This window comes from Suncus etruscus, chromosome 5 (genome assembly GCF_024139225.1).
Source record: "Suncus etruscus isolate mSunEtr1 chromosome 5, mSunEtr1.pri.cur, whole genome shotgun sequence".
In the NCBI taxonomy this organism is placed as follows: Eukaryota; Metazoa; Chordata; class Mammalia; order Eulipotyphla; family Soricidae; genus Suncus; species Suncus etruscus.
The window spans coordinates 16,068,954-16,096,836 of NC_064852.1; the positions used below are offsets into that span (position 1 = coordinate 16,068,954).

The 27,883-nt window shown below is 49.4% G+C and overlaps 1 protein-coding gene across 1 annotated transcript; it reads left to right on the forward strand.

Annotated features, from left to right (window-relative positions):
* The first annotated feature begins 482 nt into the window (after nt 1–482).
* Nucleotides 483–27,754, forward strand: LCN2 (lipocalin 2). Its single transcript, XM_049773813.1, has 6 exons — nt 483–913; nt 2,953–3,089; nt 4,494–4,573; nt 4,895–5,017; nt 27,133–27,234; nt 27,732–27,754. Exons 1-6 carry the CDS (start codon nt 770–772, stop codon nt 27,752–27,754), a joined length of 609 nt encoding a protein of 202 aa, XP_049629770.1. The 5' UTR covers nt 483–769.
* Nucleotides 27,755–27,883: the final 129 nt, after the last annotated feature.

Here is a 27,883-nt window from a genome sequence, read left to right on the forward strand (position 1 = left end):
TGCAAGTTCCTGAGAAATGGGGCCAAGTTTGCTGCTAGCTCCCACCTAGCATGTGGCTCAGGTTCCAGTTTAGTCTCTGCCTGGACTTGCAAATGGGTGTGGGACAACTGGGTCCATAGAAGACTACAGGTGGACTGGTCACTGGGCCAATAGGGGACAATGGTGAACTGCAGACAGCAAATGGAGCAGCTTCTGCAAAGGGAGGGGGAGGATGGTTAACTATGGAGACATTCTCAGTGGGTTGTGCAAAAGGGCTGGCCCAAGGCCCCCCAGGGAGGATCAGATTCTGGATCCAGGAAGCCCTGAAAGCACAGGTGTCCAGCCCCATCTTTTTGTCCCTTCAGAGACCCAGGAAGTTGGGGTGCAACCTTCCTGCATTTATTGTGAGGGAGGGAGGAACCTGCCCTGGGCTCAGGAAAGGCAAAGAGGGAAATTCCTGGGCAGCAAAGAGCCAACCCCTTCCTCTCCAGAGCCCTCCCCCAGTGCTAAGCCACACACACACCCTTTTCTGTGCTGCTCCCCAACTCTCCTTATGCCATCCCGACCCAGAGGACAGGCAGTGGAAATCTTGCCAAGTGGTTCCGCTCCACAGAAATTGCTGACAATTGCCTCACCCTTCCTGGTTTTGACAGAGTGATTCATCCACCCTCTGCGGGCTGGTAGCCAAGTGGAGTACCATATATAGGGTTCCCCAAGCCAGCTCCCCACTCTCCGCTTCTACACTGCCAGGCCCAGCAGCTACCGCAGTGCCAACCTCCACCTGTCAACCATGACCTCCTCGTGTCTGCTGTGTCTGGGCCTGGCCCTGATGGGGTTCCTGCAGGTCCAGGCTGAGTCCTCCATCGAGCAGGGCCGGGTTCCAGCCCCACCCCTGCTCAGGCTTCCTCTGCAACCCGACTTCCAAGACGACCAGGTGAGAGGCCTAGGGACAGTACAGAGTGCTGGAAGTGAGGGTGAAAGGGGAGAGGAATGAAGTCATCCAAAGGAGCTGGAGCCATAGCACAGCAGGGAGGGCATAGGCCTTGTACGTGGCTGGCCCAGCTTCAATCCCCAGCATTCTCCATGGTCCCCTAAGATCCCTCTCTAAACACAGAACCTAGGATAAGGCCTAAACACTGTTGGGCGAGCCCCACCAAGGACAACGAGAACAAACAAGTAAACAAAACGCAAGGGTGGGGTGCTCTGGGCAGAGACAAAACACAAGAGGGGAGTGCCTCCACGATGATCATATGCCAAGCAGGTGTGAGGCCCTGGGTTTGCTCCCCAGACTTGCTAGGAGAGGACCCTTTACAAATTTTTTGTTTTTAGGGCCCAGAGAGATAGCACAGAGGTGTTTGCCTTGCAAGCAGTCGATCCAGGACCAAAGGTGGTTGGTTCGAATCCCAGTGTCCCATATGGTCCCCCGTGCCTGTTAGGAGCTATTTCTGAGCAGACAGCCAGGAGTAACCCCTTAGCACCGCTGGGTGTGGTCCAAAAACCAAAAACAAAAAAAAGGGCCCGGAGAGATAGCACAGCGGCGTTTGCCTTGCAAGCAGCCAATCCAGGACCAAAGGTGGTTGGTTCGAATCCCGGTGTCCCATATGGTCCCCTGTGCCTGCCAGGAGCTATTTCTGAGCAGACAGCCAGGAGTAACCCTGAGCACCGCCGGGTGTGGCCCAAAAACCAAAAAAAAAAACAAAAAAAAAAACAAAAAAAAAACAAATATTTTTGTTTTTGTGTTTAAGCCACAGCTGGCAGTGCTCAGGGGTTATTCCTAACTCTGTGCTCAGAAATCACTTCTGGTTGGCACGGCGACCATAGGGGATGCTGGGGAATGAATCCAGGTTGATGTTATGGAAGGCATATGTTCCCTTCTCATTGTATTATCACTCTAGTCCCCCTCTGGAAATTTTTAATAGAGGGGCTTTGGGGGGGCAGGAGGAAATATGGGAACATTGGTGGAGCAAAGTCGACACTGGTGGCAAGATTGAACTATTACATGCCCAAAAATCAACTCTCAGTCACTTTGTAAATTATGGTTCCTTAATCAATTTTTTTTGGGGGGTCACACTCGGCAGTGCTCAGGGGTTGCTCCTGGCTCTAGGCTCAGAAATTGCCCCTGGCAGACTCGGGACCATATGAGATGCCGGGATTCGAACCACCATCCTTCTTCATGAAAGGCAAACGCCTTACCTCCATGCTATCTCTCCGGCCCCATTTTTTTTTTTTTTTTTGGTTTTTTTTTTGGGCCACACCCTGTGACGCTCAGGGGTTACTCCTGGCTATGCGCTCAGAAGTTGCTCCTGGCTTCTTGGGGGACCATATGGGACGCCGGGGGATCGAACCGCGGTCCGTGCGCAGGCAAGGCAGGCACCTTAGCTCCAGCGCCACCGCCCGGCCCCCCATTTTTTTTTTTTAATTAAAGAGTCTTAAGGAGGGGTTAGAAGAGGAGGGACCAGAGTGATAACAGAGCAAGAAGGGTGTTTGCCTTGAACGCAGCCAACCTGGGTTTGATCCTTGCCATCCCATATAGTCTCCCAAGCCTGCCAGGAGTAGTTTCTGAGCCACGAGTAACCCCTGAATACCACTGGGTTATGGGGGGGTGGGGTGGGGAGGAAGGGCAGATCGGAGGGAACCTCTGACCCTCCAGCTGTGGCTCAGCCTGTCCTCGAGAGCCCTGATGGAAGCTTCACCTTATGTCCCCATTCGCCCCCACCTGAGCATAGTGTCATCTGTGAGGGTCACTTCGATAGTCCCCCCTTGTGGCACCTGTGTGGAACCCATGTCAGACCCCCTGCACAATGAGAGGACCAACACAGAGGCCAACGGGTCACCCCTTCTGTCAGACTGAGCACTCCCTCCAGGCCCCCAGCTTCATCAAAGCCAGCCCCGATGCCTAGCGGCCCTGCTGCCCCAGGAGAGGCGCCACCCTCTGGGCACTTCCTGGGCTCAGCCTGGCATCCTTCCATGCAGTTCAAGGGGAAGTGGTACGTGGTGGGCCTGGCGGGGAATAACGTCCGCAGAGATGCTGCCAGCCAGTCAAAGATGTACGCCACCGTATATGATCTGAACGAAGACGGCAGCTACAACGTCACCTCCATCCTGCTGCGGTGAGGCCCCTGCGAGACTGTGCCCATGTCACAGCGACATTAATATCACAGCCAGTGCTGGAGTCACTCACTCAATCATTCGTTTACTGACCCACTTATTCACTTACTCATTTATTAACTCATTCATTTATTCACTCACTTATTTACTCAATTGTTCATTCATTTACTCATTCACTCACTTGCTTATTCACTCACTTATTCACTCCATCCCTCAGCTCTTCTATAGTAGCTTGGTCTGTCCAGGATTGAGCTTCACTTTGATGTGCTTGTTCACTCATTTATTCACTCATTCACTTGTTCACTCACTCATTCACTCATTCACTTGTTCACTCACTCATTCACTCACTCATTTATTCACTTGTTTACTCATTCACTCACTCATTCATTCACTCACTCATTTATTCACTTGTTCACTCACTCATTCACTCATTCACTTGTTCACTCACTCATTCACTCACTCATTTATTCACTTGTTTACTCATTCACTCACTTGTTCACTCATTCATTCACTCACTCATTTGTTCACTTATTCACTCATTTGTTCACTCACTCATTTATTCACTTGTTCACTCACTCATTTGTTCACTCACTCATTTATTCACTTGTTCACTCATTCACTCACTTGTTCACTCATTCATTCACTCACTCATTTGTTCACTCATTCATTCACTCACTCATTTGTTCACTTATTCACTCATTTGTTCACTCACTCATTTATTCACTTGTTCACTCACTCATTTGTTCACTCACTCATTTATTCACTTGTTCACTCATTCACTCACTTGTTCACTCATTCATTCACTCACTCATTTGTTCACTTATTCACTCATTTGTTCACTGACTCATTTATTCACTTGTTCACTCACTCATTTGTTCACTCACTCATTTATTCACTTGTTCACTCATTCACTCACTCATTCATTCACTCACTCATTTATTCACTTGTTCACTCATTCACTCACTCATTCATTCATTCACTTATTCACTTGTTTACTCACTCAGTCGTTCACTTACTCAACTGTTTATTCACTCACTTGTTCACTCATTTGTTCATGCACTCATTTATTAACTAGTTCATTCATTCACTCATTTACTCAGTTGTTCATTCATTTACTCATTCACTCACTTATTCACTCACTTATTTACTCATTCCCTCCATCCCTCAGCTCTTCCATTAGCAGTCTTGGTCTGTCCAGAACTGGGCTTGATGGACAAACTGTCCCCAGGAAATAAGAGGGGAGGTTTCCTAGAGCAGGAGGCGGACCCAGAAGGGGTTGTGGGCCATGAGAAGCTCTGAGGGCAGACCCAGGATGGCCAGATATGGGCTGTTCAGGCATCAGAATGTTGCCCCCTCCCCCAGGACTCCTGGGCTGAGCCCTCTCCTTCATCCTTCCCATCTCCCAGGGACCAGCGCTGTAATTACTGGGTCAGGACCTTCCTGCCGAGCTTCCAGCCTGGCCAGTTCAATCTGGGCAACATCAAGAGTAAGTTCTGGGAACTGGCGAGGTGGCGCTAGACGTGAGGTGTCTGCCTTGCAAGCGCTAGCCAAGGAAAGATCTCGACCGAGTTTCGATCCCCTGGCGTCCCATATGGTCCCCCCAAGCCAGGGGTGATTTTTGAGCGCTTAGCCAGGAGTAACCCCTGAGCATCAAACGGGTGTGGCCCAAAAAAAAAAAGAGTAAGTTCTGGGAGTGAGGGGTCTGTTGGGGGCATTGATGCTTGTCATGGGGGGGGGGGGCTTGCAGGGGTGCTGGGGAGAGGAGGCTGCTTGCTCCTACCTAGCTGAGTCCACTGTGTACCCTAAGGCTACCCGCAAATACTGAGCTACACCGTGCGTGTGGTGTCCACGGACTATACCCAGACAGCCACAGTGTTCTTCAAGAAGGTGGACAGAGACAACAAGGAGCACTTCAAGATCACCCTCTATGGTGGGTACCCCCCAACACTGTCACCCTGGGGTGGGAGAGGACTATTCCAACCCATACCCTGAGTCCTGCTCTGGGGGATCACGTGGGTGGCAAGGGAGAGAGTCTTCCCCATTAAGGGCATGGGGAAGGCTCCCATAATGTTCATGGGGGGGGGGGCAGAAGGATAATTTAATGGGCATTTGCTTTGCACATGGCTACATGGATTTGATCTTCTGCATCCCATATGGTCCCCAAGCACCACCAAAAGTGATTTATGAGTGCAGAACCAGGAGTAACCTGAGCATTGCCAGATGTGGCCCCAAACTCAAAACCTAACAAATGCAAATGGGACAGAGAGATACTACAGAGAGCAAGTGCTTGCCTCATGCATGGCCTACCCAGTTTAATCCCGGCATCCCATATGGTTCCCTGAGCACCACCAGAAGTGATTCCTGGGTTCAGAGCCAGGAGTAACCCCTGAGCACTGCCAGATGTGACCCAAAAATTACAAACAAAAATAAACAATATTTACAGCTGTTCCTTGGCCATTTGGTGGCCATTTTGTCCACAGGAAGGACCAATTACAAACAAAAATAAACAATATTTACAGCTGTTCCTTGGCCATTTGGTGGCCATTTTGTCCACAGGGAGGACCAAGGAGCTGAGTCCTAAGCTGAAGGAGGAATTCGTCGCCTTCTCCAAGTCCCTGGGTCTCAGGGATGACAACATTGTCTTCCCTACCCCTATCGGTAATGTGGAGAGATGCAAGGAATACGATGCAGATGGTGGTAGGATGGGAACAGAAGAGGCTGTGACCCTGCTCTGGGCTTAGCCCCTGACAGCACCTTGGGGTTCAGGAAAATTCTATCCCCCCACCTTTAGGCTTTGTGGGCAAACCCAGCCTCTGCAGTGAGGTGAGGTGCATATAAATGAGGAATCAGTGGGATGGAGAGATAAGACAGTGGTAGAATGTTTACCTTGCAAGCAGACTATTCAGGACCAACTGTGGTTCAAATCCCGGCATCTCATATGGTCCCCTATGCTTGCCAGGAGTTATTTCTGAGCACAGAGCCAGGAGTAACCCCTGAGCACCACCGGGTGTGACCTCAAAAATGAAAACAAACAATAACAACAACAACAAAAGACACTCAACTGAGGAATTTCCAGGTCCCACTCCCAGGCTACCTCCCTGACAGCCAGTGACCCCACTGGTTGGGACAACTTTCTGTCCTGAGCAGCTTCCAGCTTGGTGCTCTACTCACCTCACTGTCCAAGGATTCAGGAGTAGCAGGGCCCCAGGGCCAAAGCTGTGCATGTGCCTAGGAGGCCCACAAGGATGTCTGGGCCCTTCCTGCTCGCTCTGGAGTCAGGGAGCCTGAAGCCCATTCATGCCAGGTCCTTATCCCAGTCCCCTTTAGGTCCCTTTAGTGGCAGGGCTCATCCCCAACCTGTTCTGACCCACTTTTCTCCCTCCAGATCAGTGCATCGGTGACCAGTGAATAGCTCACTACCCAGCACAAGCTTCTAGGAAGAAGCCAGTTCCAAGGATCAGACGAGATCGTGAACCGCCTGAACCTCTGTTGTAATAAATGGTTTTCCTTCTATTTGTTTGGATTTTTTTTTTGGGTCACACCCAGGAGCGCTCAGGGGTTACTCCTGGCTCCACGCTCAGAAATCGCTCCTGGCAGGCTCGGGGGACCATAAGGGATGCCGGGATTTGAACCACTGTCCTTCTGCATGCAAGGCAAACGCCTTACCTCCATGCTATCTCTCTGGCCCCCGTTTTTCTTCTATTTAGGATAATTCTTTGATGGTGTTTGTCACTCATTGATTGAAGCACCTTTTGGATTGGTCCTTTACCATACCTGTTCTCCACCCCAGGGGGTGATGTTTCACTTCCCAATAAAGACCCCAGGTTTCAGGAAGAAAGAGCTGGAGGATTTTGTTTTCCACAACTGAGTCATCTGCCTGCTGTCCTAAGTGTTGGGAGCGGGAAAGCTTGTGGTGGAATGTTCCTGGACCTGTACCATCCTCTTCAACTTTGTGTGGATTATTTCCCTGTGTCGGCATTTGCTGGCTAACCTGCACACCCATTTTCTGATCATTTGGGATTGGGGTTTGATACTTCCACTTCAGACCCCCAGAGGGCAGACTAGAACCGAGCAATAGATGGACCACTGGGAGACTCTGGGGCAGTGGGAAAAGGTAGACCTGTAAACCCCTCCACTTCCTATCCCAGAGCAGTAAAGGGCTGGGCCCTGTTTCGTTTCTGGCTCCAGGTGGGACAGTTTTGAGTTTTTTTCTTTCTTCTTTTTTTGGTTTTTGGGCCACACCCAGCAACGCTCAGGGGTTACTCCAGACTCTATGCTTAGAAATCGCTCCTGGCAAGCTTGGGGGACCATATGGGATGCTGGGATTCAAACCACCATCCTTCTACATGCAAGGCAAACGCTTTACCTCCATGATATCTCTCTGACCCCCAGTTTTGAGTTTCTAATTCAGGTGTGAATGATTGTTGTTTGTTTGGGGCCAACATACGGTGTACCGGATATTGAACCCCTGGTTGGTTGTGTGCCATACCTTCCATGCTATTGCTCTAGCCCCTAATATCTTGTTTAACTTTTTTGTTTGTTTTGGGGGCCTCCCCATCAGAGGTTCAGAGGTTACTTCTGGCTCTACTCTCAGGAATCACTCCTGGCAGAGCTTAGAGGACCATGTGAGATGCCAGGGACTGAACCCAGGTTGGACTCATGCAAGGCAGATGCCTTCCCCACTATACTATCTCTTGGGTCCAGGTGTGGCTGTTTGAGTTCCCACATCCCATATGATGGTTCTGAGTTCCGTCATCCTCATCTCTGAAGAGGCTGTAGAAGTCTTAGCAGGTCTAGCCTTGCTTCATCCAGGATAGCAACACCTCATCCTCTGCGGGGCCTCACCAAGAATCGCTGGAGCTGTAGGAAACTGCAGTAAACTGGTGGGATGGCTCCATGGGACCAGTCAGGCTGACTCTGGACACTCACTGAAGGCCCCTCCAGTACTACCCTGTCCCAAATACTCCTGACTGCAGTCCTCTGTGTAGGGAACCTGCAGGTCCCAGCCTGGCAGGAAGCAGGTGGGTAGGGGTGGGAATCCCAGCAACCCTAGAGTTAGCTGGACTCCAGACAGGTCCACACCAGAATCCTTTGATCTAGGTCTACACCACAGCCTCCTCAGACCTTGCCCCAACCCAGCTCTGCTTCCCCTCTCCTCTCTTCCTGAGATAGAATGCAGTCAGCTGGTGAGCTTGGGCCCAAGGCTGATGTGGGTTACTTGTACCCCATGGCCCTGAGTTCTGGCTGGTGCCTACGTACTGCTGAGACAGTATGCACTGTTCCACTCCAGCTCAGTTCTCCCCAGTTCTCCCCGATGCACCAGCCCAGTCCTCTTCTTGGCAAAGTGAGGAGAAGTTTGGGTGTACACATGGCAGCTGAGACATGAACATGCAAAAGTAGGGACAGAGGCAGGAAGAAGTTATGGTCTGAGCAGGTCAGATCCTGTGTGGGTTGGCTCCAAATTCCTGTGCGTGGATCTGTGTCACAGAGCCCTCTATTTCAGCCTCTGAAGCAGCTGAGAATCTGGCCCCAGTGGATTTTTCCACAGCCCCCCCCCCAGGTTTTTTAGTCATTGGTCCTGCCTCTCAGGCCTCCCTACTTTATAATCTGGGAAGTCAAAGCATGAACCCCCACATGAGGGCAGTGAGGCCTACAAGTTCAGCATGACCAAAATTTGGGGTACAGGCTGGGTCTAGGGACAGCACAGTGTGTAAAGTGCTTGCCTGGCACACAGCTGACCTAGGTTCAATTCCCGGCACCCCATGTGGCCCCATAATACCCATCAGAAGTGATCCCTGAGCAGACTCCAACCCCCAAAATTGGGTTGCCAGAGTGATAGTTCAACAGTGAGCACAGGTCTTGCATACAAGAGGCTCATTTTGGTTTCTGGCTTCTCATGGTTTCCTGATCATACCCAGGAGAAGCCCCCAAGTACAGAGCCTAAGGGTAGCCCTTGAGCTCTGGCCCATAATTGGGGGGGGGTGCATCCTCGTTAAGTCTTTCCTATACCCAAAAATCAGTGCACTTAGGGACACCTTATTTAGTTTTGGTTTAGGGGTCACAACTGGAGGTGCTTGAGGGAAGAGTGTGCAGTGTGAGAGTCAGGACCAGATCTCTATCCCTTTGCAACATAACCGGTGGTGCTCAGAGGTCAACTCCTGGAAAGGAGGAACCTAATAGAATGCCAAGTTGACTGGCCTAAGGCAAAAACCCTACTCACTGTGTATCTCTCCGGCCCCCCACTCCTTTTGAGGTCAGAGTGGAGACAGTGCAGACACGAAGGGGTATAGGGTGTTTTTTGTCAAGGACCTATTCAAAGTTAAGGGCAGGTCCTTGCCCTGACTGTGACCCAAGCACCTTGTGAGTTCCTGAGAAACAGGGACAAGTCTGCTGCTAGCCCCCATCCAACATGAGGTTCAGCTTCCAGTTTAGTCTCTTCCTGTGCTTGCAAATGGCTCCAGGGGTGGTTGTGTGGTCACTTATCCAACAGGGGACAGGGTGCACAGCAGACGGTAAATGGAATAGCTTCTGCAAAGGCAGGGGGAGATGGTTAATCATGAGGATAGTCTCAGTGGGTTGTGCAAATAGGCTGGCCCAGGGCCCTTGCGGAGGATCAGGATCTAGGTCCAAGGAGCCCTGAAATCACAGGTGTCCTGCCCCACTTTTCCATCTCTTTCGAGACCTATGAATTTGGGGTGTAAACTTCCTGCATCCATTATGTGGAGGGAGGGGCCTGTCCTAGGCTCAGGAAAAGCAAAGAGGGAAATTTCTGGGCAGCAGAAGGCCAGCCCCCTCCTCACCAGAGCCCACTCGCACCAAGGCACATACCCCTTTCTGTGCTGTTCCCCAAATCTCCTTACACCATCCCGACCCGAGGGCAGGCAATAGAAATATTGCCAAGTAGTTCCATGGCAGGAGTTACTGACCATTGCCATGCCCTTCCTGGTTTTGACAAAGGGTGATTCATCCATTCTGGTTGTCTCATGGCCAGGTAGAATACCATATATAGGGTTCCCCAGGCCATCTCCCCAATCTTGCCTTTACAACACCAGGCCTAGCAGCCTCCATAGCGCCAGCTTCCACCTCAACCATGACCCCCACGTGTCTGCTACGGCTGGGCCTGACCTTGATGGGGATCCTTCAGGTCCAGGCTGAGCCCTCCACTGAGCAGGGCCTTGTTCCAGCCCCACTTCTGCTCAGGATTCCTCAGCAGCTGGACTTCCAGGATGACCAGATAAGAGGTCTAGGGACAGTACAGAGTTCTGGAAGTGAGAGTAAAGGAGAGAGGAGTGAAGCCATCAAAAGGATTTGGAGCCATAGTACACTGGGGAGAGCACTGGCTTTACACGTGGCTGACCTCTATCCCCAGCATTCTCTATGGTCTCCTAAGATTCATCTCTAAACACAGAACCTAGATAAGGCCTGAGCACTGTTGGGGACCATAGTGAGTGCTGGGGAATGAACCCAAGTTGGCTGTATGCAAGACAAACATCCCTTCCCACTGAACTATCGTTCTGTACCCCCTTTAAAAATTTAATAGAGGTGGAGCCAGAAAGATGATATAGAGATAAGGTGTTTGCCTTGCATGCAGAAGGTCAGTAGTTCAAATCCCAGCATCCTATATGGTCCCCTGAGCCTGCCAGGAGTGATTTCTGGCTGTAGAGCCAGGAGTAACTCCTGAGCGCTGCCGGGTGTGACCCAAAAACCAAATAAATAAATAAATAAATAAATAAATAAATAATAGAGGGATTTTGGGGAGCAGGAGTTTTTATGGGAGCATTGGTGGAGAGAAGTTATCACTGGTGGCAAGATTGGTGTGGAAATATCATATACCCCAAAATTAATTCTCAATCACTTTGTAAATTATGGTTCTTTCATCAATTTTTTTTAATTTTTTTAAATTTTTAAATTTTTTTGTTTTTGTTTTTGTTTTGGGGGCACACCTGGCAGTGCTCAAGGGTTACTCCTGGCTATCTGCTCAGAAATAGCCCTGGAAGGCACAGGGGACCATATGGGACCCCGGTTTTTGAGCCAATGACCTTCTGCATGAAAGGCAAACACCTACCTCCATGCTATCTCTCCAGCCCCAATTTTTTTAATTTTTAATAAAGAATCTTAAGGAGAGGTTAGAAGAGGAGGAGGAGGGACCAAAGGATAGCAGAGTAGGAAAAGTGTTTGCCTTGAACATAGCCAACATGGGTTTGATCCTTGGCATTCCATAGGGTCCCCTGAGCCTGCCAGAAATAGTTTCTGAGCAAATAGCCAGGAGTAATCCCTGAGTGCAATTGAGTTGTGGGGGAAAAACATAAAAATAAAAAATGAAGGAGAAAAGGCTGAACTGTGCTGTGACTCAGCTTATCCTTGAGAGCCCTGATGGAAGCTTCACCTTCTGTCCCATTTGCCCCCACCTGAACATAGTGTCATCTGTGAGGGTCACTTCGATAGTCTCCCTGTGGCACCTGTGTGGAACTTGCATCAGAAACCCTGCACAATGAGAGAGACCAGCAGGTCACCCCTTCTGTCAGAGTCAGCAAATCCTCCAGATCCCCAACTCATTCGTGCCAGCCTCGATGCCTAACGGCCCTGCTGCCCTGTGAGAGGCGTCACCCTCTGGGCACTTCCTGGACTCAGCCTGGCATCCTGCAATGCAGTTCCAGGGGAATGACATCCGCAGAGATGCTGCCAGCCAGTCAAAGATGTACGCCATCGTGTACCAGCTGAAGGAAGACGGCAGCTACAAGGCCACTTCACTTCTATCCTGCTGTGGTGAGGCCCTCTGTTGAACTATCCCCGTGTCACTGTGACACTAACATCTCAGCCTAGTGCAGGAGTCACTCACTCACTCACTTATTTGTTTCACTTTCATTTATTTGATCATTCATTCACTCATTCGTTTATTCAGTTGTTCACTCACTCTGTTAGGATCCAAACAGATAACCTGACCAGTGCTGAGAGTCAAAGATGACCTCTGATAATATAAAATGCAAAAGGGAGGGGCCGGAGAGATAGCATGGAGGTAGGGTGTTTGACTTGCATGCAGAACGACGGTGGTTTGAATCCTGGCATCCTCCGAGCCTGCTAGGAGCATAGAGAGTTAACAGGCTTCAGCAGGCTAAGTATTTCATTGGTTAATACAAACAGTTAAATTCCACAGGATTCATGATTGATTCAATTTTTAATTTTACTCTCTGCATCCATCCCTTACACAGGTTTCTCATATCTCACAGATGACCTAACTCCTCCCTCCCCTGAAAATCAGAATGGCCTTCATAACAAGGAGACCTTGGCTACTCTACAGTTTAGGTTGACATCTCATTTTTTTTTTTTCAGAATTTGCCTGGGAATACAAGGGGATCAGTATCTGAGAAGGGAAGGGGAAAGGGGAAATAAATGGTCAAGCAGCTACAGGCTTGATGCTTATTAAGGTGTGTTAGAGCTTCAGGGTGTTACATTATTAGTAGAAATTTCTGTATTTCGGGGCCGGGCGGTGGCGCTAGAGGTAAGGTGCCTACCTTTCCTGCGCTAGCCTTGGACGGACCGAGGTTCGATCCCCCGGTGTCCCATATGGTCCCCCAAGCCAGGAGCAACTTCTGAGCACATAGCCAGGAGTAACCCCTGAGCGTTACTGGGTGTGGCCCAAAAAAGAAAAAAAAAAAGAAATTTCTGTATTTCTATAAGGAGGACGGACAGAAGGCCCGCTAGGAAGTCACATTCTTTTTGTTTGTTTGTTTGTTTGTTTGTTTTTGGGTTACACCTGACAGCACTCAGGGGTTACTCTTGGCTCTACGCCCAGAAATCGCTCCTGGCAGGCTCAGGGGACCATATAGAATGCCAGGATTTGAACCACCGATCTTCTGCATGCAAGGCAAATACCTTTCCTCCATGCTATCTCTCCGGCCCCAGGATGTCACATTCTTAGCACAGACGGCTATTTGATGCCTGAACAGCCCGTATCTGGCCATCCTGGGTCTCCCCTCAGAGCTCCTCATGGCCCACAACTCCTGCTGGGTCACCTCCTGCTCTAGGGGACCTCCCTCCTCATTTCCTGGGGAGAGTCTATCTGTCCATCAAGCCCAATTCTGGACAGACAAAGGACTGCTGATGGAAGAGCTGAGGGATGGAGGAATGAGTAAATAAATGAGTAGATAAGTGAGTGAATTGTTAGAAAAAAATAAAAAAAAAAGAGTCAAAACTGTCCCACCTGGATGCAGGAATGCAACAGGGCCCAGCCATGCACTGCTCTGGGATAGGAAGTGGGGTATGGGGGCTTACAGCTCTCCCTTTTCCCACTGTACCAGAGGCTCTCAGTGATCCATCCTTTTTTTTTTTTTTTTTTTTTTGGTTTTTGGTTTTTGGGTCACACCCAGCAGCGCTCAGGGGTTACTCCTGGCTCTATACTCAGAAATCGCCCCTGGCAGGCACAGGAGACCATATGGGATGCAGGGATTCGAACCACCATCCTTCTACGTCTAAGGCAAATGCCTTACCGCTGTGCTATCTCTCCATGATCTCTCCGTGATCCATCTTTTGATCGGGTCTAATCCACCTTCTGGGGAGTCTCAAACCCCAATCTTAAGGGATTGGAAAATGGGTGTGCAGGTCAGACAGCAAATATCCATACAGGGGGGCCGGGAAGGTGGCGCTAGAGGTAAGGTGTCTGCCTTGCGAGTGCTAGCGTAGGACGGACCTCGGTTCGATCCACTGGTGTCCCATATGGTCCCCCCAAGCCAGGGGCAATTTCTGAGTGCATAGTCAGGAGTAACCCCTGAGCGTCAAATGGGTGTGGCCCCCCCCAAAAAATATATATATATATCCATACAGGAAATAAGCCACACAAAGTTAAAGGGGATGGTACAGGCCCAGGAAAATTCCACCACAGGCATTCCTGTTCCTAACACTTCAGCTAGCAGGTAGATAGCTAAGTTGTGGAAAAAAGTGAAATTGCCAGCCTATTTCTCCCTGAGACATTGGGGTCGTTATTGGGATGCGAAAGACCACCCCCTGGGATGGAGAGCAGGTAGGGTAAGAGACCAATCCACAGGTGCTTCAATCTAATGAGTGACAAGCACCAGCAAAGAATTATCCTGAAGAGAAGGAAATCCATTTATTACAACAGAGATTCAGACGGTTTATGATCTCATCTAACCCCCGGAACTGGCTCCTAGAAGCTTGTGGTAGGTAGTGAACTGTTCACTGGTCATCGATGCACTGATCTGAGGAAGAGAAGTGGATCAGAACAGATGGGCAATGAGCCCTGCCCAGGGACCTAAAGGGAACTGGGATAAGGGCCTGACATGAATGGGCTTCGGAGTCCATGACTCCAGAGGGAGCAACGAGGGCCCAGACATCCCTGTGGGTCTGCCAGGCACATGCACAGCTTTGGCCCTGGGGCCCTGCTACCCCTGAATCCTTGGGCAGTGAGGTGCTTCGAGCACCAAGCTGGAAGGTGCTCAGGACAGAAAGTTGTCCCAACCATGGGGGTCACTGGCTGTCAAGGAAGGTGGCCTGGAGCAGTGGGATCTGGAGACCTGATTATTCATCTGATGCACCTCAACTCCCTGCTGGGGTGGGGATGCCCACAGAGCCCCAGGATGGGAGATAAAATTTTCCTGAACCCCAAGGGGCTGTCAGGAGCTAAGCCCAGAGCAGGGAACACAGCCTCTCCTGTCTCCCATCCCACCACTATCTGCATCGTGTTCCCTGCATCTCTCCACATTATCAATAGGGGCAGGGAAGACAATGTTGTCATTCCTGAGACCCAGATGATGAACTTCTCTTTCAGCTCAGTATTCAGCTCCTTGGTCCTCTCTGTGAACAAAATAGTCGCCAAGAAGACAAGGAATAGCTGTGAATATTGTGGGGTTTTTGTTTGTTTGTTTGTAATTTTGGGGTCATATGTGGCAGTGCTCAGGGGTTACTCCTGGCTCTGAGACTCTGAACCCAGGAATCACTTCTGGTGGTGCTTGAGGATTGAACTCAGGTCAGCTGCACGCAAGGAAAGCATACAGGAGCCGCATTTTGACTTCTGGCTCCTCATGGTCTCCTGAGTACCTCCAGGAGCAAGCCCCCAAGTACAAAGCCTAAGAGTAGCCCCTGAGGGGCTGGATTGGTGGTGCAGCGGTAGGGCGTTTGCCATGTGCACGACTGACCTAGAAAGGACTGCAATTCGATTCCCCAGCATCCCATATGGTCCCCAATGCCAGGAGTGATTTCTGATCACATAGCCAGAAGTAACCCCTGAGTGTCACTGGTGTGACCCCAAAACAACAACAAAAACAAACAAGCAAAAAAGAGTAGCCCCAGAGGATGGCCCAGAATTGGGGGGGGGGGGTTTTGCAACCTCAATCAGTCTTTTCTATACCCAACAGACAGTACAATCAGGGAAACCTTATTTATTTTTGGTTTGGGGGTCATACCTGGAGGTTCTAGGGGGAGAGTGTCACATTGAGGGTGGGGGACCAGGGCTCTAGCCCTTTGTACCCTCTCCAGAAGTGCTCAGAGGATAACTCCTGGCATGCTCAAGGGACCATATAGGATGTCAAGGATCCAACCTGGGTTGGCCTGTCTAAGGCAAAAACCCTACTCACTGTGCTATCACTTAGGCCCCCCACTCCTTTTAAGGTCAGAATGGAGCCAAGGTGTTGCCATGAGGGGGTATAGGGTGCTTCTTGTCAAGAACTCCTCAAAGTTAAGGGCAAGTCTTGCCCTGGCTGTAACCCAAGCTCCCTGCAAGCTTCTGAGAATTGGGGCCGAGTCTGCTGCTAGCCCCCACCCAGCAAGAGACTGAGTTTCCAGTTTATTCTCTGCCTGGGCTTGCAAATGGCTCCAGGGGTGGGTGTGTGGTCACTTGTTCACAGGAGACAGAGGTGGACTTCAGGCAGCAAATGGAGCAGCTTCTGCAAAGGGAGAGGGAAGATGGCCAACTATGGGGACAGTCTCAGTGGGTTGTGCAAAGGGGCTGGCCCGGGGCCCCAGAGATTATTAGGATCTGAATCGGGAGCCCTGAAGTCACAAGTCCTGCCCCCACTTTTCTGTCCTTTCAGGGACCCAGAGACCCAGGAAGTTGGGGTGCATCCTTCCTACATCCATTGTGTGGTGTTGCATAAATAATTAGAGATGGTGGTGGATGGTGAAGGATGGAGGCCTTTATTCTTAGGCCATGGCCATGTGGCTTCATCCCCCATCAACCGGCGGGTCTGGGGTCCAGGAAAACGATGGGTATTTAACTCACTCACCGACAGGCTTCAGGAAACATCAACTTTATTCATGCCCTATCCACCACATGTGTGGCCTATATCATCACCTTTTAAGCATTCAGCCATTCTTAGCTAGCCCTGCATCTTAACTCCTTTCAGCCATCTTCCCTTTGACCCCCATGCTGGCAAAAGACCAAAAGGGACTAATCCCCTGGGTCAAAGGCCTTATATAACCTTCCAACACCACTCCCCAGAATGGGAGGGATCTTGCAGGTAAGGTTACACGTAATATCCGGTTCCCAAGACCCCCCTCCCAGAAATGGGCAGGTCTCAGGTAGATACACCTAAATCCAGGGTGGAGTTACATCTCCCCCTTATTCTTTTACATCTGTTTCTGGTTTTGAACACCCTGTGTTAGGTTAAACATTTTTTTCTATACTTTTTCCGGTGATGCACTTAGGCAAACAGCCACTCTTTTACCATTGCTTAGTTGTTCTTTTTACAATTATAAAAAATATTACTTACTTCTGTACATTATTATTGTTTCTTTACAAAAAAAGGGGGGGATTGTAGTATATAAAAAAAGTTTCCATAAGATTATTCTTGGGGGGCCGGAGAGATAGCATGGAGGTAAGGCGTTTGCCTTTCATGCAGGAGGTCATCAGTTCGAATCCCGGCGCCCCATATGGTCCCCTGTGCCTGCCAGGAGCAATTTCTGAGCCTGGAGCCAGGAATAACCCCTGAGCACTGCCAGGTGTGACCCAAAAACCAAAAAAAAAAAAAAAAAAAAAAAAGATTATTCTTGGAATTGTTGTATATAAAAATATTTCCTTAGGATTGTTCTGTGACTATTGCCCCACCTAGCCCTTCCAGGTGGGGGCGCTGTGGAGTTGGCAATAAATAGCTTGATGGACACGGGAGAGGGGTCCTTTGGCGAAAGCTGTTTGCAGGCTGCAAGAGGATTCTCTCGCTCTCTTTGCCCAATCTTTTACACCCTATCCTTCTTGTCTGTGTGGATTATTATTTGCTGTGGATAAATATTACCAAGGTCTCCCCCTGAAAGGGGACAAGGGGATGGGAAGTAATTTCTCATTCTGGGGACTGTTCTTGGATTCACAAATACCCAACAAAGGATTTAACAGCACAGATAATTTACAGTGTGGGAGGGAGAGGGCCTGCCCTGGGCTCAGGAAAGCCACAGAGGGAAATTCCTAGGCAGCAGAGGGCCAGCCCCCTCCTTAGCTGAGCCCACCAGCACCAAGCCACACATCTCTTTTCTGTGCTGCTCCCCAACTCTCCTTATGCCACCCTGACCTGAAAGGCAGGCAGCATACATAAGTCTTGTCAAGTAATTTTGTTTAGCAAGAATAAAACTTGTTTTGAAAACGGGTGTTTCATCCATCCTGGCCTGGCTGATGGCCAGGTGGAATACCATAAGTAGGGTGCTCCAGACCAGCTCCCCACTCTTCGCCTTGATACCACCAATACCAACATCCACCGCAAGCATTGAAAAGGAAAAATTTCCCTGAGTTTCCTGACTGCCCTGATCACCCACCCCCTTCATAATTCTGGGAACTTGTGAACCAGTTACAATTTAACTGCTTTTCTGTTCTGACATGGTTTTGACATGGTCATGTTTACCCTGTAAGCCTGCACCTAAACCTTGCAAAATGTAATTGAGCAAATGCCAGATGTCTTGTACTTCCTGAAGCAAATAAATCTACTGTAACTTTCTATTGTTTGAAATGCTATATACAGCTTGTAAACTCATGGGCTCGGGGCTGGCAGTTACTGGCTTATGCTGGTTTCTAGCACAGCCCCTGCATATGCTTGAAAGAAAATAAACCCTCTGCTTCTGCGTGAGACTGGGGTCTTGGTGTCTTTGAAAGGCACATCGTTCTCCTGGACTTAACAGCATGAGCCTCTCTTGTCTGCTGTGGCTGGGCCTTGCCCTAATGGGGATACTGCAGGTCCAGGCCGATCCCTCCACCGATCAGAGCCATGTTCCAGACTCACCCCTGCTCAGTGTCCCTCTGCAGCGAGACTTCCGGGACGACCAGGTAAGAGGCCTAGGGACAGTACAGAGTGCTGGAAGTGAGGGTGAAAAGAGGAGAGGAGAGAAGCCATCCAAAGGAGCTGGAGCCATAGCACTGCAGGGAGGGCACTGGCTTGACCCAGCTTCAATCCCCAGCATTCTCTATGGTTCTCTAAGATCCAACTCTAAACACAAAACCTCGGTAAGGCCTAAGTACTACTGGTGAGTCCTACCAAGAAAAAGAAGAACAAATAAGCAAACAAAATAAAAGGGTGGGGTGCTCTGGGCAGAGACAAAACATAAGGATGGGTAACTCCACAATGTGGGGTTCCTGAGTTTGCTCCCCAGCCTCGCTAGGAGAGGCCCCTTTACAAATTTTTGTTTTGATTTTTAAGCGACCGCTGGCAGGGTTCAAGGTTTACTCCAGCTCTGTGCTCAGAAATTACTTCTGGTGATCACAGAGCCAATAGGGATGCTGGGGAATGAACCCAAATTGGGTGTGTGCAAGACAAACATCCCTACCCATTGAACTATCACATTACATTTTATCGCTTCAAAAAAAAATTTTTTTTTTTGGTTTTTGGGCCACACCCGGCGGTGCTCAGGGGTTACTCCTGGCTGTCTGCTCAGAAATAGCTCCTGGCAGGCACAGGGGACCATATGGGACACCGGAATTCGAACCAACCACCTTTGGTCCTGGATCGGTTGCTTGCAAGGCAAATACCGCTGTGCTATCTCTCCGGGCCCGCTTCAAAAAATTTTAATAGAGGGGCTTTGAGGGATAGAAGGAAGTATGGGAACCGTGGTGGAGGGAGGTTGACACTGGTGGCAAGTTTAGGTTGGCATATTACATGCCCCAAAATCAATTCTCTGTCTTTTTTTGTTTTGTTTTGTTTGTTTTTTGTTTTTTGGGTCACACCCGGTTGTACTCAGGTGTTACTCCTGGCTCTGTGCTCAGACATCACTCCTGGTAGGCAAGGTGGACCATATGGGTTACAGGGATTCGAACCACTATCAGTTCTGGATTGGCTGCGTAGAAGGCATGTGCCCTACCGCTATGCTATCTCTCCAGCCACCCAAAAAAATAAATTCTCAATCACTATGTAAATTATGTTTTTTTAAATCAAATTAAATATATATATATATATTGGTTTTGGTCATACCTGGCAGCACTCAGGGGCCACTCCTGGCTCTATGCTCAGAAATCGCCCTTGGCAGGCACAGGGGAATATATGGGATGTCAGGATTCTAACCACTGTCCTTCTGCATGAAAGGAAAATGGCTTACCTCCATGCTATCTCTCTGGCCCCCAAAATTTTTATATTTTTAATAGTCTTTTTTGGGGGGTGGGTCATACCCAGCTGCGCTCTTGCAGGCTCAGGAGATCATAAGGGATGCTGGGATTCAAGCCAGGGTCTTCCTGGCACTAAGGGGTTATTTCTGGCTCTGTGCTCAGAAACTACTCCTGGCAGGCTCTGGGACCATATGCAATGCCAAGGATCGAACCCAGGTTGGCTGCGTGCAAGGGATATGCCCTACCACTGTGCTATTGCTCCAGTCTCCTTTAATAAAGAGTCTTGAGGAGAGGTTAGAAGAGGAGGAGGAAGAGGAGGCACAGGAGCAATAACAGAGCAGGAAGGGCATTTGCTAGCCCTAGCTTCATCAGTGCCAGCCAATGTCTAGCAGCTCTGCTGCCCTGTGAGAGGCGCCACTCTCTGGGAACTTCCTGGGCTCAGCCTGGCATTCTTCCATGCAGTTCCAGGGGAAGTGGTACTCGGTGGGTGTTGGGGACTGACTTGTTTGAGGCCATTTTGCTGTTCTTTCTGCCATATTCCAGCTTTTCACCTAAAAGCTATTTTGCAGTCTTGCTGTAAGTTTTTGAGCTATAGAGAAAGGAATGTGCAACTGTAGATATAATTAGCTCTAGCCCGGAGGAGAGCAAAAGCTGCCTGGTACCGTTATCAGAAACTAGGCCTCACTCCTTAAGACCACATTTCGGAGTGAACTAGGCTATTATCAATAAATGTATGCTACATTGTCTGTTCAAGATCACTGAGGCAGGCACATCTTGCACCAGCTCCTGATGGTCAAGCAATTAGGAATGCAGCTAGAAGGACACTAGAAATTTCCATGGAAACAGCACGTTCATTATAGCTTGAAGGTCATCCAGCCCCCCTAGCCCACTGCCCACTTCCTTATTTAGAGAATGCTTCACTTTCTTTGTTCCTTAAAGCCTGAAATATATCCTTGCCTTGTATGGGCCTTCGCGCCAAAAGTATGACTGACATCACCTTTGTACTGCCCCCTTCTCCTTTACTATATAAGAAGGAACTGTAGCCAATAAAGGTACCCTTGAACAGTGAGACGCTGCCTTGGGTCTTTATTATTAACCTCTCACAGATTTTTTACAGGTGTGGTTGCTCTCCTGCTCAGCAAAATAGGAGTGCGGTTGTCTGAGAAGCCTTCCCAGCTAATTCCTGCTGGCCAGGTCCCCCCCTGGGGGGCTTCAGGACACCGCATTTTGGCGCCCAACCCCGATGACTATTACTCCCCTGCTAGCGGTGGCTGCAACTCTGTTATTCGCCGTGATGTACTACGCCACCCCTTCACCACCTTCTACGTCTGCCCTGGTCACCACCGGCCCCGTTCCAGCGACTATAAGTGTGGCGCTCATAACCAACACTTTTGCGCCTCCTGGGGCTGTGAAACCACCGGAACTGCTTATTGGAAACCCTCTTCCTCCTGGGACTTCATCACCGTTTCACGCCCCCCAACTCCTCCTTTTCTGAACTGTGATGCATCCTCTGCTACCCGTGGTTCGTGTAACCCCATCCTCATCAATTTTACTGCTGCTGGACGTCAGCATCACTAGACTCAACCCGTACAATGGGGACTCAGACTTTACGTTAGGCGTACCGACCCTGGACTTCTTTTTTCCCTCCGTTTACTTAAACAGTTGCCGAATTCTCACCCCCTCGCCGTTGGTCCTAACACCTTTCTTCATCCTCATTCAGGTCCATCACACATGCCTTCTCCTCCTTATCCTCTTCCATCTGCCTCTCCTTCTCTCAGACAGCTCACTATGCCTTCAGGTCCTTCTCCGTCCTCTCAGGTTATTCTCAATCTCATGAATGCTTCTGCTCTTGCCCTTACAGATCCTGCCTATGAAAGATGTTGGCTTTGTTTTTCTCCTCAACCTCCTTTCTATAAAGGTGTTGCAGTGTTTGGCAACCTTTCCTCTACCTCCAACCCCTCTGACCTCCGTTGGAACACACAACCTCAACATGGCATTACAGTCGGTCAAGTCGTAGGCTCTGGCCTCTGCATTAAGCCTAACGACTCCCTGCTTCCTACCCAATTACGTGACGTGTGCAACGAAACTATTGACATCTACAATTCTTCCTCCTCACAACCCTATCTGTTAGCTCCCAATCGTACTTATTTTGCCTGTGCTTCTCGTCTTACTCCTTTTGTCATTCGTTCTTCTTTCCTCCTTTCGCATGACTACTGTGTTCTCGTTATTCTCATTCCAAAAATCACCATTCACTCAGAACATATCTTTCCCTCTCCTGCCACCTCACCCTATTCCTATTCTTCTCAATCCCTTTCTCGACAACGCCGTGAGCCCTTCACCTCCGTTACACTTGCAGTGCTCCTTGCTGTTGGCGCTACTGGCGCTGGCACTGGTATCTACTCTCTTGTATCCTCTCAATCCAATTTCCGCACTCTTACTCAAGCAGTGCAACAAGACATTAATGAAATCAAAACTAGTCTGCAATTTCTCACAGATACTATTAGTTCCCTTGCTGATGTTGTTCTCCAAAATCGTCGTGCTTTATATTTTGCCCTTATGAAAGAGGGGGGAGTCTGTGTAGCCCTTAAGGAACAATGTTGTATTTTTAAAGACAAAACTGGATTAGTTAGAGATAGCGTTCAACATATTGGCGATGGTATAAAAGATTTTGAAAAACATTTCGTTGAAGAACAAGGCTGGTACCAGGATTGGTTTTTCTCTTCTCCTTGGTTCCACACAATCTTGTCCACCGTTGTGGGCCCTCTTATTAGCCTCATGCTGCTCTTTTCTCTTGGCCCATGGATTTTCCGCAAAATCACTGCCTTTATTAAGAACCAGGTAGATGAACAGGCAAAAACCTCTATTCAGGTTAACTACCAGCGTCTAACCCCGCGTGACTCCTGTGAAAACTTGGCTTTAGTCACCAAGCCGCCTTTCCAGCCACTAAGTTTCCAGGAGATAGAGTGCATAGCTAACAAGCGGAGCTCGCTCCGGCACTTGTGCTCTCGGCTGTGGAGACACCTACGACGGGATTAGCAAGGTCCCAGTTAGGGCACGGCCCAAAAAGGCTACAGCGCATAATTCGGATCCCTGTGCACACCCACGGCGTTTGTAGCCACCTTTTAAATGCGGCTTTGGCCGTGTCCGACCTGGTCAAACCTTGTAGCCTAAGACACGGTTCTTCCACCCGCTCACGACTTTCCTTCTTTTATTAGAAGAGAAAGGGGGAGATGTTGGGGACTGACTTGTTTGAGGCCATTTTGCTGTTCTTTCTGCCATATTCCAGCTTTTCACCTAAAAGCTATTTTGCAGTCTTGCTGTAAGTTTTTGAGCTATAGAGAAAGGAATGTGCAACTGTAGATATAATTAGCTCTAGCCCGGAGGAGAGCAAAAGCTGCCTGGTACCGTTATCAGAAACTAGGCCTCACTCCTTAAGACCACATTTCGGAGTGAACTAGGCTATTATCAATAAATGTATGCTACATTGTCTGTTCAAGATCACTGAGGCAGGCACATCTTGCACCAGCTCCTGATGGTCAAGCAATTAGGAATGCAGCTAGAAGGACACTAGAAATTTCCATGGAAACAGCACGTTCATCATAGCTTGAAGGTCATCCAGCCCCCCTAGCCCACTGCCCACTTCCTTATTTAGAGAATGCTTCACTTTCTTTGTTCCTTAAAGCCTGAAATATATCCTTGCCTTGTATGGGCCTTCGCGCCAAAAGTATGACTGACATCACCTTTGTACTGCCCCCTTCTCCTTCACTATATAAGAAGGAACTGTAGCCAATAAAGGTACCCTTGAACAGTGAGACGCTGCCTTGGGTCTTTATTATTAACCTCTCACAGATTTTTTACAGGTGTGGTTGCTCTCCTGCTCAGCAAAATAGGAGTGCGGTTGTCTGAGAAGCCTTCCCAGCTAATTCCTGCTGGCCGGGTCCCCCCCTGGGGGGCTTCAGGACACCGCAGGTGGGTCTGGCAGGGAATGACATCCGCTGAAATGCCGCCAGACAGACAAAGATGTACGCCACCATGTACCAGCTGTAGGAAGACGGCAGCTACAAGGCCACCTCCATCCTGCTGTGGTGAGGCCCCTGAGAGACTATCCCCATGTCACTGCGATAAGAACATCACAATCCAATGCTGGAGTCACTTACTTAATTATTCATTCAGTCACTTTTTCACCCAGGCACTCATTTGTTTCACTCACTCACTCACTCACTCACTCACTCACTCACTCACTCCTCACTTTCATTTACTTGTTCACTCATTGACTCATTTATTCACTTATTCACTCCCTCTGTTAGGGTCCGAGCAGATAACCTGACTGGTGCTTAGAGTCAAAGACCACCTCTGATAATGTAAAATGCAAAAGGGAGTTTATTCAGCTCTAGCTGGGCCCTCTGTTTTGGAAGGCAGAGGCCCTGTATGAAACTAACAGGCAGTTAATATAGAGTTTACAGGCTTAGGCAGGCTAAGTATGTCATTGATTAATACAAAATTTATATCTTCCACAGTATACATGACTCATTCAATTTTTAATTTTGCTCTGTTTCCATCCCTTACAGAGGTCTCTCTCTCTTTCTCTTCTCTTCTCTTCTCTTCTCTTCTCTTCTCTTCTCTTCTCTTCTCTTCTCTTCTCTTCTCTTCTCTTCTCTTCTCTTCTCTCTTTTTGGGGCACATCTGGTGACGCTCAGGGTTAATCCTTTTTTTTTGTTTTGTTTTTGGGCCACACCCATTTGATGCTCAGGGGTTACTCCTGGCTATGCGCTCAGAAATCGCCCCTGGCTTGGGGGGACTATATGGGATGCCAGGGGATCAAACCACGGTCCGTCCTACGCTAGTGCTTGCAAGGCAGACACCTTATCTCTAGCACAACCTTCCCGGACCTACTCAGGGTTAATCCTAGCTCTACACTCAGATCATCGCTTCTGGCTCTGGGGACAATATGGGACACCAGGGGAATTGAACCCAGGTCTCTTCTGTGACAGCTGCATGCAAGGCAAATGCCCTACTGCTGTGCTATTGCTCTGACCCCTACACAAGTGTCTCATGTCTCACAGATGACCTAACTCCTGCCCTCTCCCTCTTTATTTGGTATGAGATACCTTTTGGGTTGAAAATCAAAATGGCCTTCATAACAAGGAGCTTTAAACTGTAATGCGAGGAGGAGCAGTATCTGGGAAAGGAGGGGGAAGGATGAAAAACTTTCAAGCTGCTACAGGCTTGATGCTTATTAAGACAAGTTAGAACTTCAGGGTCTGGTGTCTAACAACTCATTTATTACTCACTCATTTATTCACTTGTTCATTCATTCATTCTCATTCACTCACTGTTCACTCATTCACTTACTGTTTACTCATTTGTTCATTCACTCACGTTTTTTTTGGGGGGGGCCACATTCGGTAAAGCTCAGGGGTTACTCCTGGCTATGCACTCAGAAATCGCTCCTGGCTTAGGGGGCCATAACACCATGTGGTCCATCCTAGGTTAGCGCATAAAATGAAAGTGCCCTACCTCTTGCGCCAGTGCTCCAGCACCCATTCACTCACTTATTTTCTCAATTATTCATTCATTTACTCATTTACTTATTCATTCACTTATTTACTCATTCCTCCTCCCTCAGCTTTTCCATCAGTAGTCCTTGGTCTGTCCAGAATTGGGCTTCATGGACAGATAGACTGTCCCTAGGAAATGAGTGAGGAGGTCTCCTAGAGCAGAAGGTGGACATGGCTGGAGTTGTGGGCCATAAGGAGCTCTGAGGAGAGACTCAGAAGGGCCAGTTATGGGCTGTCCAGGCCCATGGGCCTGGAGCAATAACACAGTGATAGGGAATTTTCTTCAAGTGTCCAACCTCAGATGGACCAAGGTTTGATTCCCAGCATCTCCTATGGTCCCCCGAGCCTGCCAGGAGTGATTTCTAAGTGCAGAGCCGGAAGTAACCCCTGAACACTGCCGTGCGTGACCTCAAAACTCAAAAAATAAATTAATAAAAAAAAGAATTTTGCCCCCTCCTTGGGACTCCTGAGCTGAGCCCCTTTCTCATCCTCCCCATCTCTCAGGGACCAGCGCTGTAACTACAGAGTCAGGACCTTCCTGCCAAGCAACCTGCCTGGCCAGTTCTACCTGGACAACATTAAGAGTAAGTTCTGGAGTGGGGGTTCCACTGGGGGACACTGATGCTTGTCATGGTGGGGGCCTTGCAGAGGTGCTGAGGAGAGGAGGCTGCTTGGTCCTACCTAGCTGAGCCCACTGCACCCTAAGGCTACCCAGAAATACGGAGCTACCACATGCGTGTGGTATCTACGGACTACAACCAGACAGCCACAATGCTCTTCAAGAGGATGCACATAGACTACAGCAAGCACTTCAAGATCACCCTCTATGGTAGGTGCCCCCCAACACTATCACTCTGAAGTAGGGAGAGGATCGTGCACACCCATACCCTAGGGCTTTGGGGGTCCGTGGGTGGCAAGGAAGGGCATGAGGAAGGCTCCTGTAATGTTCATGGGGGCTGGAAGGATAATTTAGTGGGCAGAGCATTTGCTTTGCACACAGCCAACCTGGATTTGATCCTCTGCATCCCATCTAGTCCCTGAGCATCACCAGAAGTGATTTTTGGGGTGGGATTTTGGGCCACACCTGTGACGATCAGGGGTTACTCCTGGCTATACGCTTAGAAATCGCCCCTGGCTTGGGGGACCTTAAGGTCCTTGGGGGATCAAACCAAGGTCTGTCCTCGGCTAGCATGGGCAAGGCAGATGCCTTATGCCCTGCGCCACTGCTTTGACTCCACAGAAGTGAATTTTTTTCTTTTATATTCTTTTTTTAAATTTTATTTTATTTTTGGTTTTTGGGTCACACCCGGCATTGCTCAGGGGTTACTCCTGGCTGTCTTGCTCAGAAATAGCTCCTGGCAGGCACGGGGGACCATATGGGACACCGGTATTCGAACCAACCACCTTTGGTCCTAGATCGGCTGCTTGGAAGGCAAACGCCGCTGTGCTATCTCTCTGGGCCCCAGAAGTGATTTTTGAGTGCAGAGTCAAAAGTAAACCCGAGCATTGCCAGGTTGGCTCCAAACTCAAAATATAACAAAAATGAGACAGATAAATACTACAGAGAGCAAGGTGCTTGCCTTATTCATGGCCTACCTGGTTCGATCCCTGGAATCCCATATGGTGCCCTGAGCACATTCAGGAGGTATTACTGAGTGCAGAGCCAGGAGTAACCCAAGTATCAGCAGAGAGGCCCCCAAACCAAACCAAATCAAACCAACCAAATAAATATATCTGATAAACAGGACCCAAGTGATAGTAAAGTGGTAATGCACTTTCCTTGCATGCAGCTGACCTGAGTTCAATCCTCAAGCACCACCAGAAGTGATTCTTGGGACAGAGCCAGGAGTAACCCCTGAGCACTGCCAGATGTGACCCAAATATTACAAACACACCAACAAACAAAAATCCTACAATATTCATGGCTGTTCCTTGTCCTCTTGGTGGCCATTTTGTCCACAGGGAGGACCAAGGAGCTGAGTCCTGAGCTGAAGGAGAAGTTCATCACCTTCGCCAAGTCCCTGGGTCTCAGAGATAACAACATTGTCTTCCCTGCCCCTATCGGTAATGTGGAGAGATGCAAATGGTGGTGAGATGGGGGACAGGAGAGGTTGTGTCCCCTGCTCCAGGCTTAGCTCTTGACAGCACCTTGGGGTTCAGGAAAATTTTATCCCCCATCCTGGGGCTCTCTGGCATCCCCACCCCTGCTGGGAGTTAAAGTGCATCCAGATGAATAATCAGATCTCCAGGTCCCACTGCTCCAGGCCACCTCCCTCGACAGCCAGTGACCCCACTGGTTAGGACAACTTTCTGTCCTGAGCAGCTTCCAGCTTGGTGCTCAAAGCACCTCACTGCCTAAGGATTCAGGGATAACAGGACCCCAGGGCCAAAACTGTGCATATGCCTAGGAGGCCCACAGGGATGTCTGGGCCCTCGTTGCTCCCTCTGGAGTCAGGGACCCAAAGCCCATTCATGTTAGGCCCTTATCTCAGTTCCCTTTAGGTCCTCTTTAGGGGCAGGGCTTATCCCCCACCTGTTCTGACTCACTTTTCTCCCCCCAGATAGGTGCATCGATGACCAGTGAACAGCAGGATCAGGCTGAAGGGAGCCACAGAGTCAGCGAGGTTGCAGCCCCCCCCCCCCCCTTTGCCACCCACGGTTGCCTCCCAAGAGTCTCTGCCCACTCAGTTGGACATCAATACCCAGCTTGGGC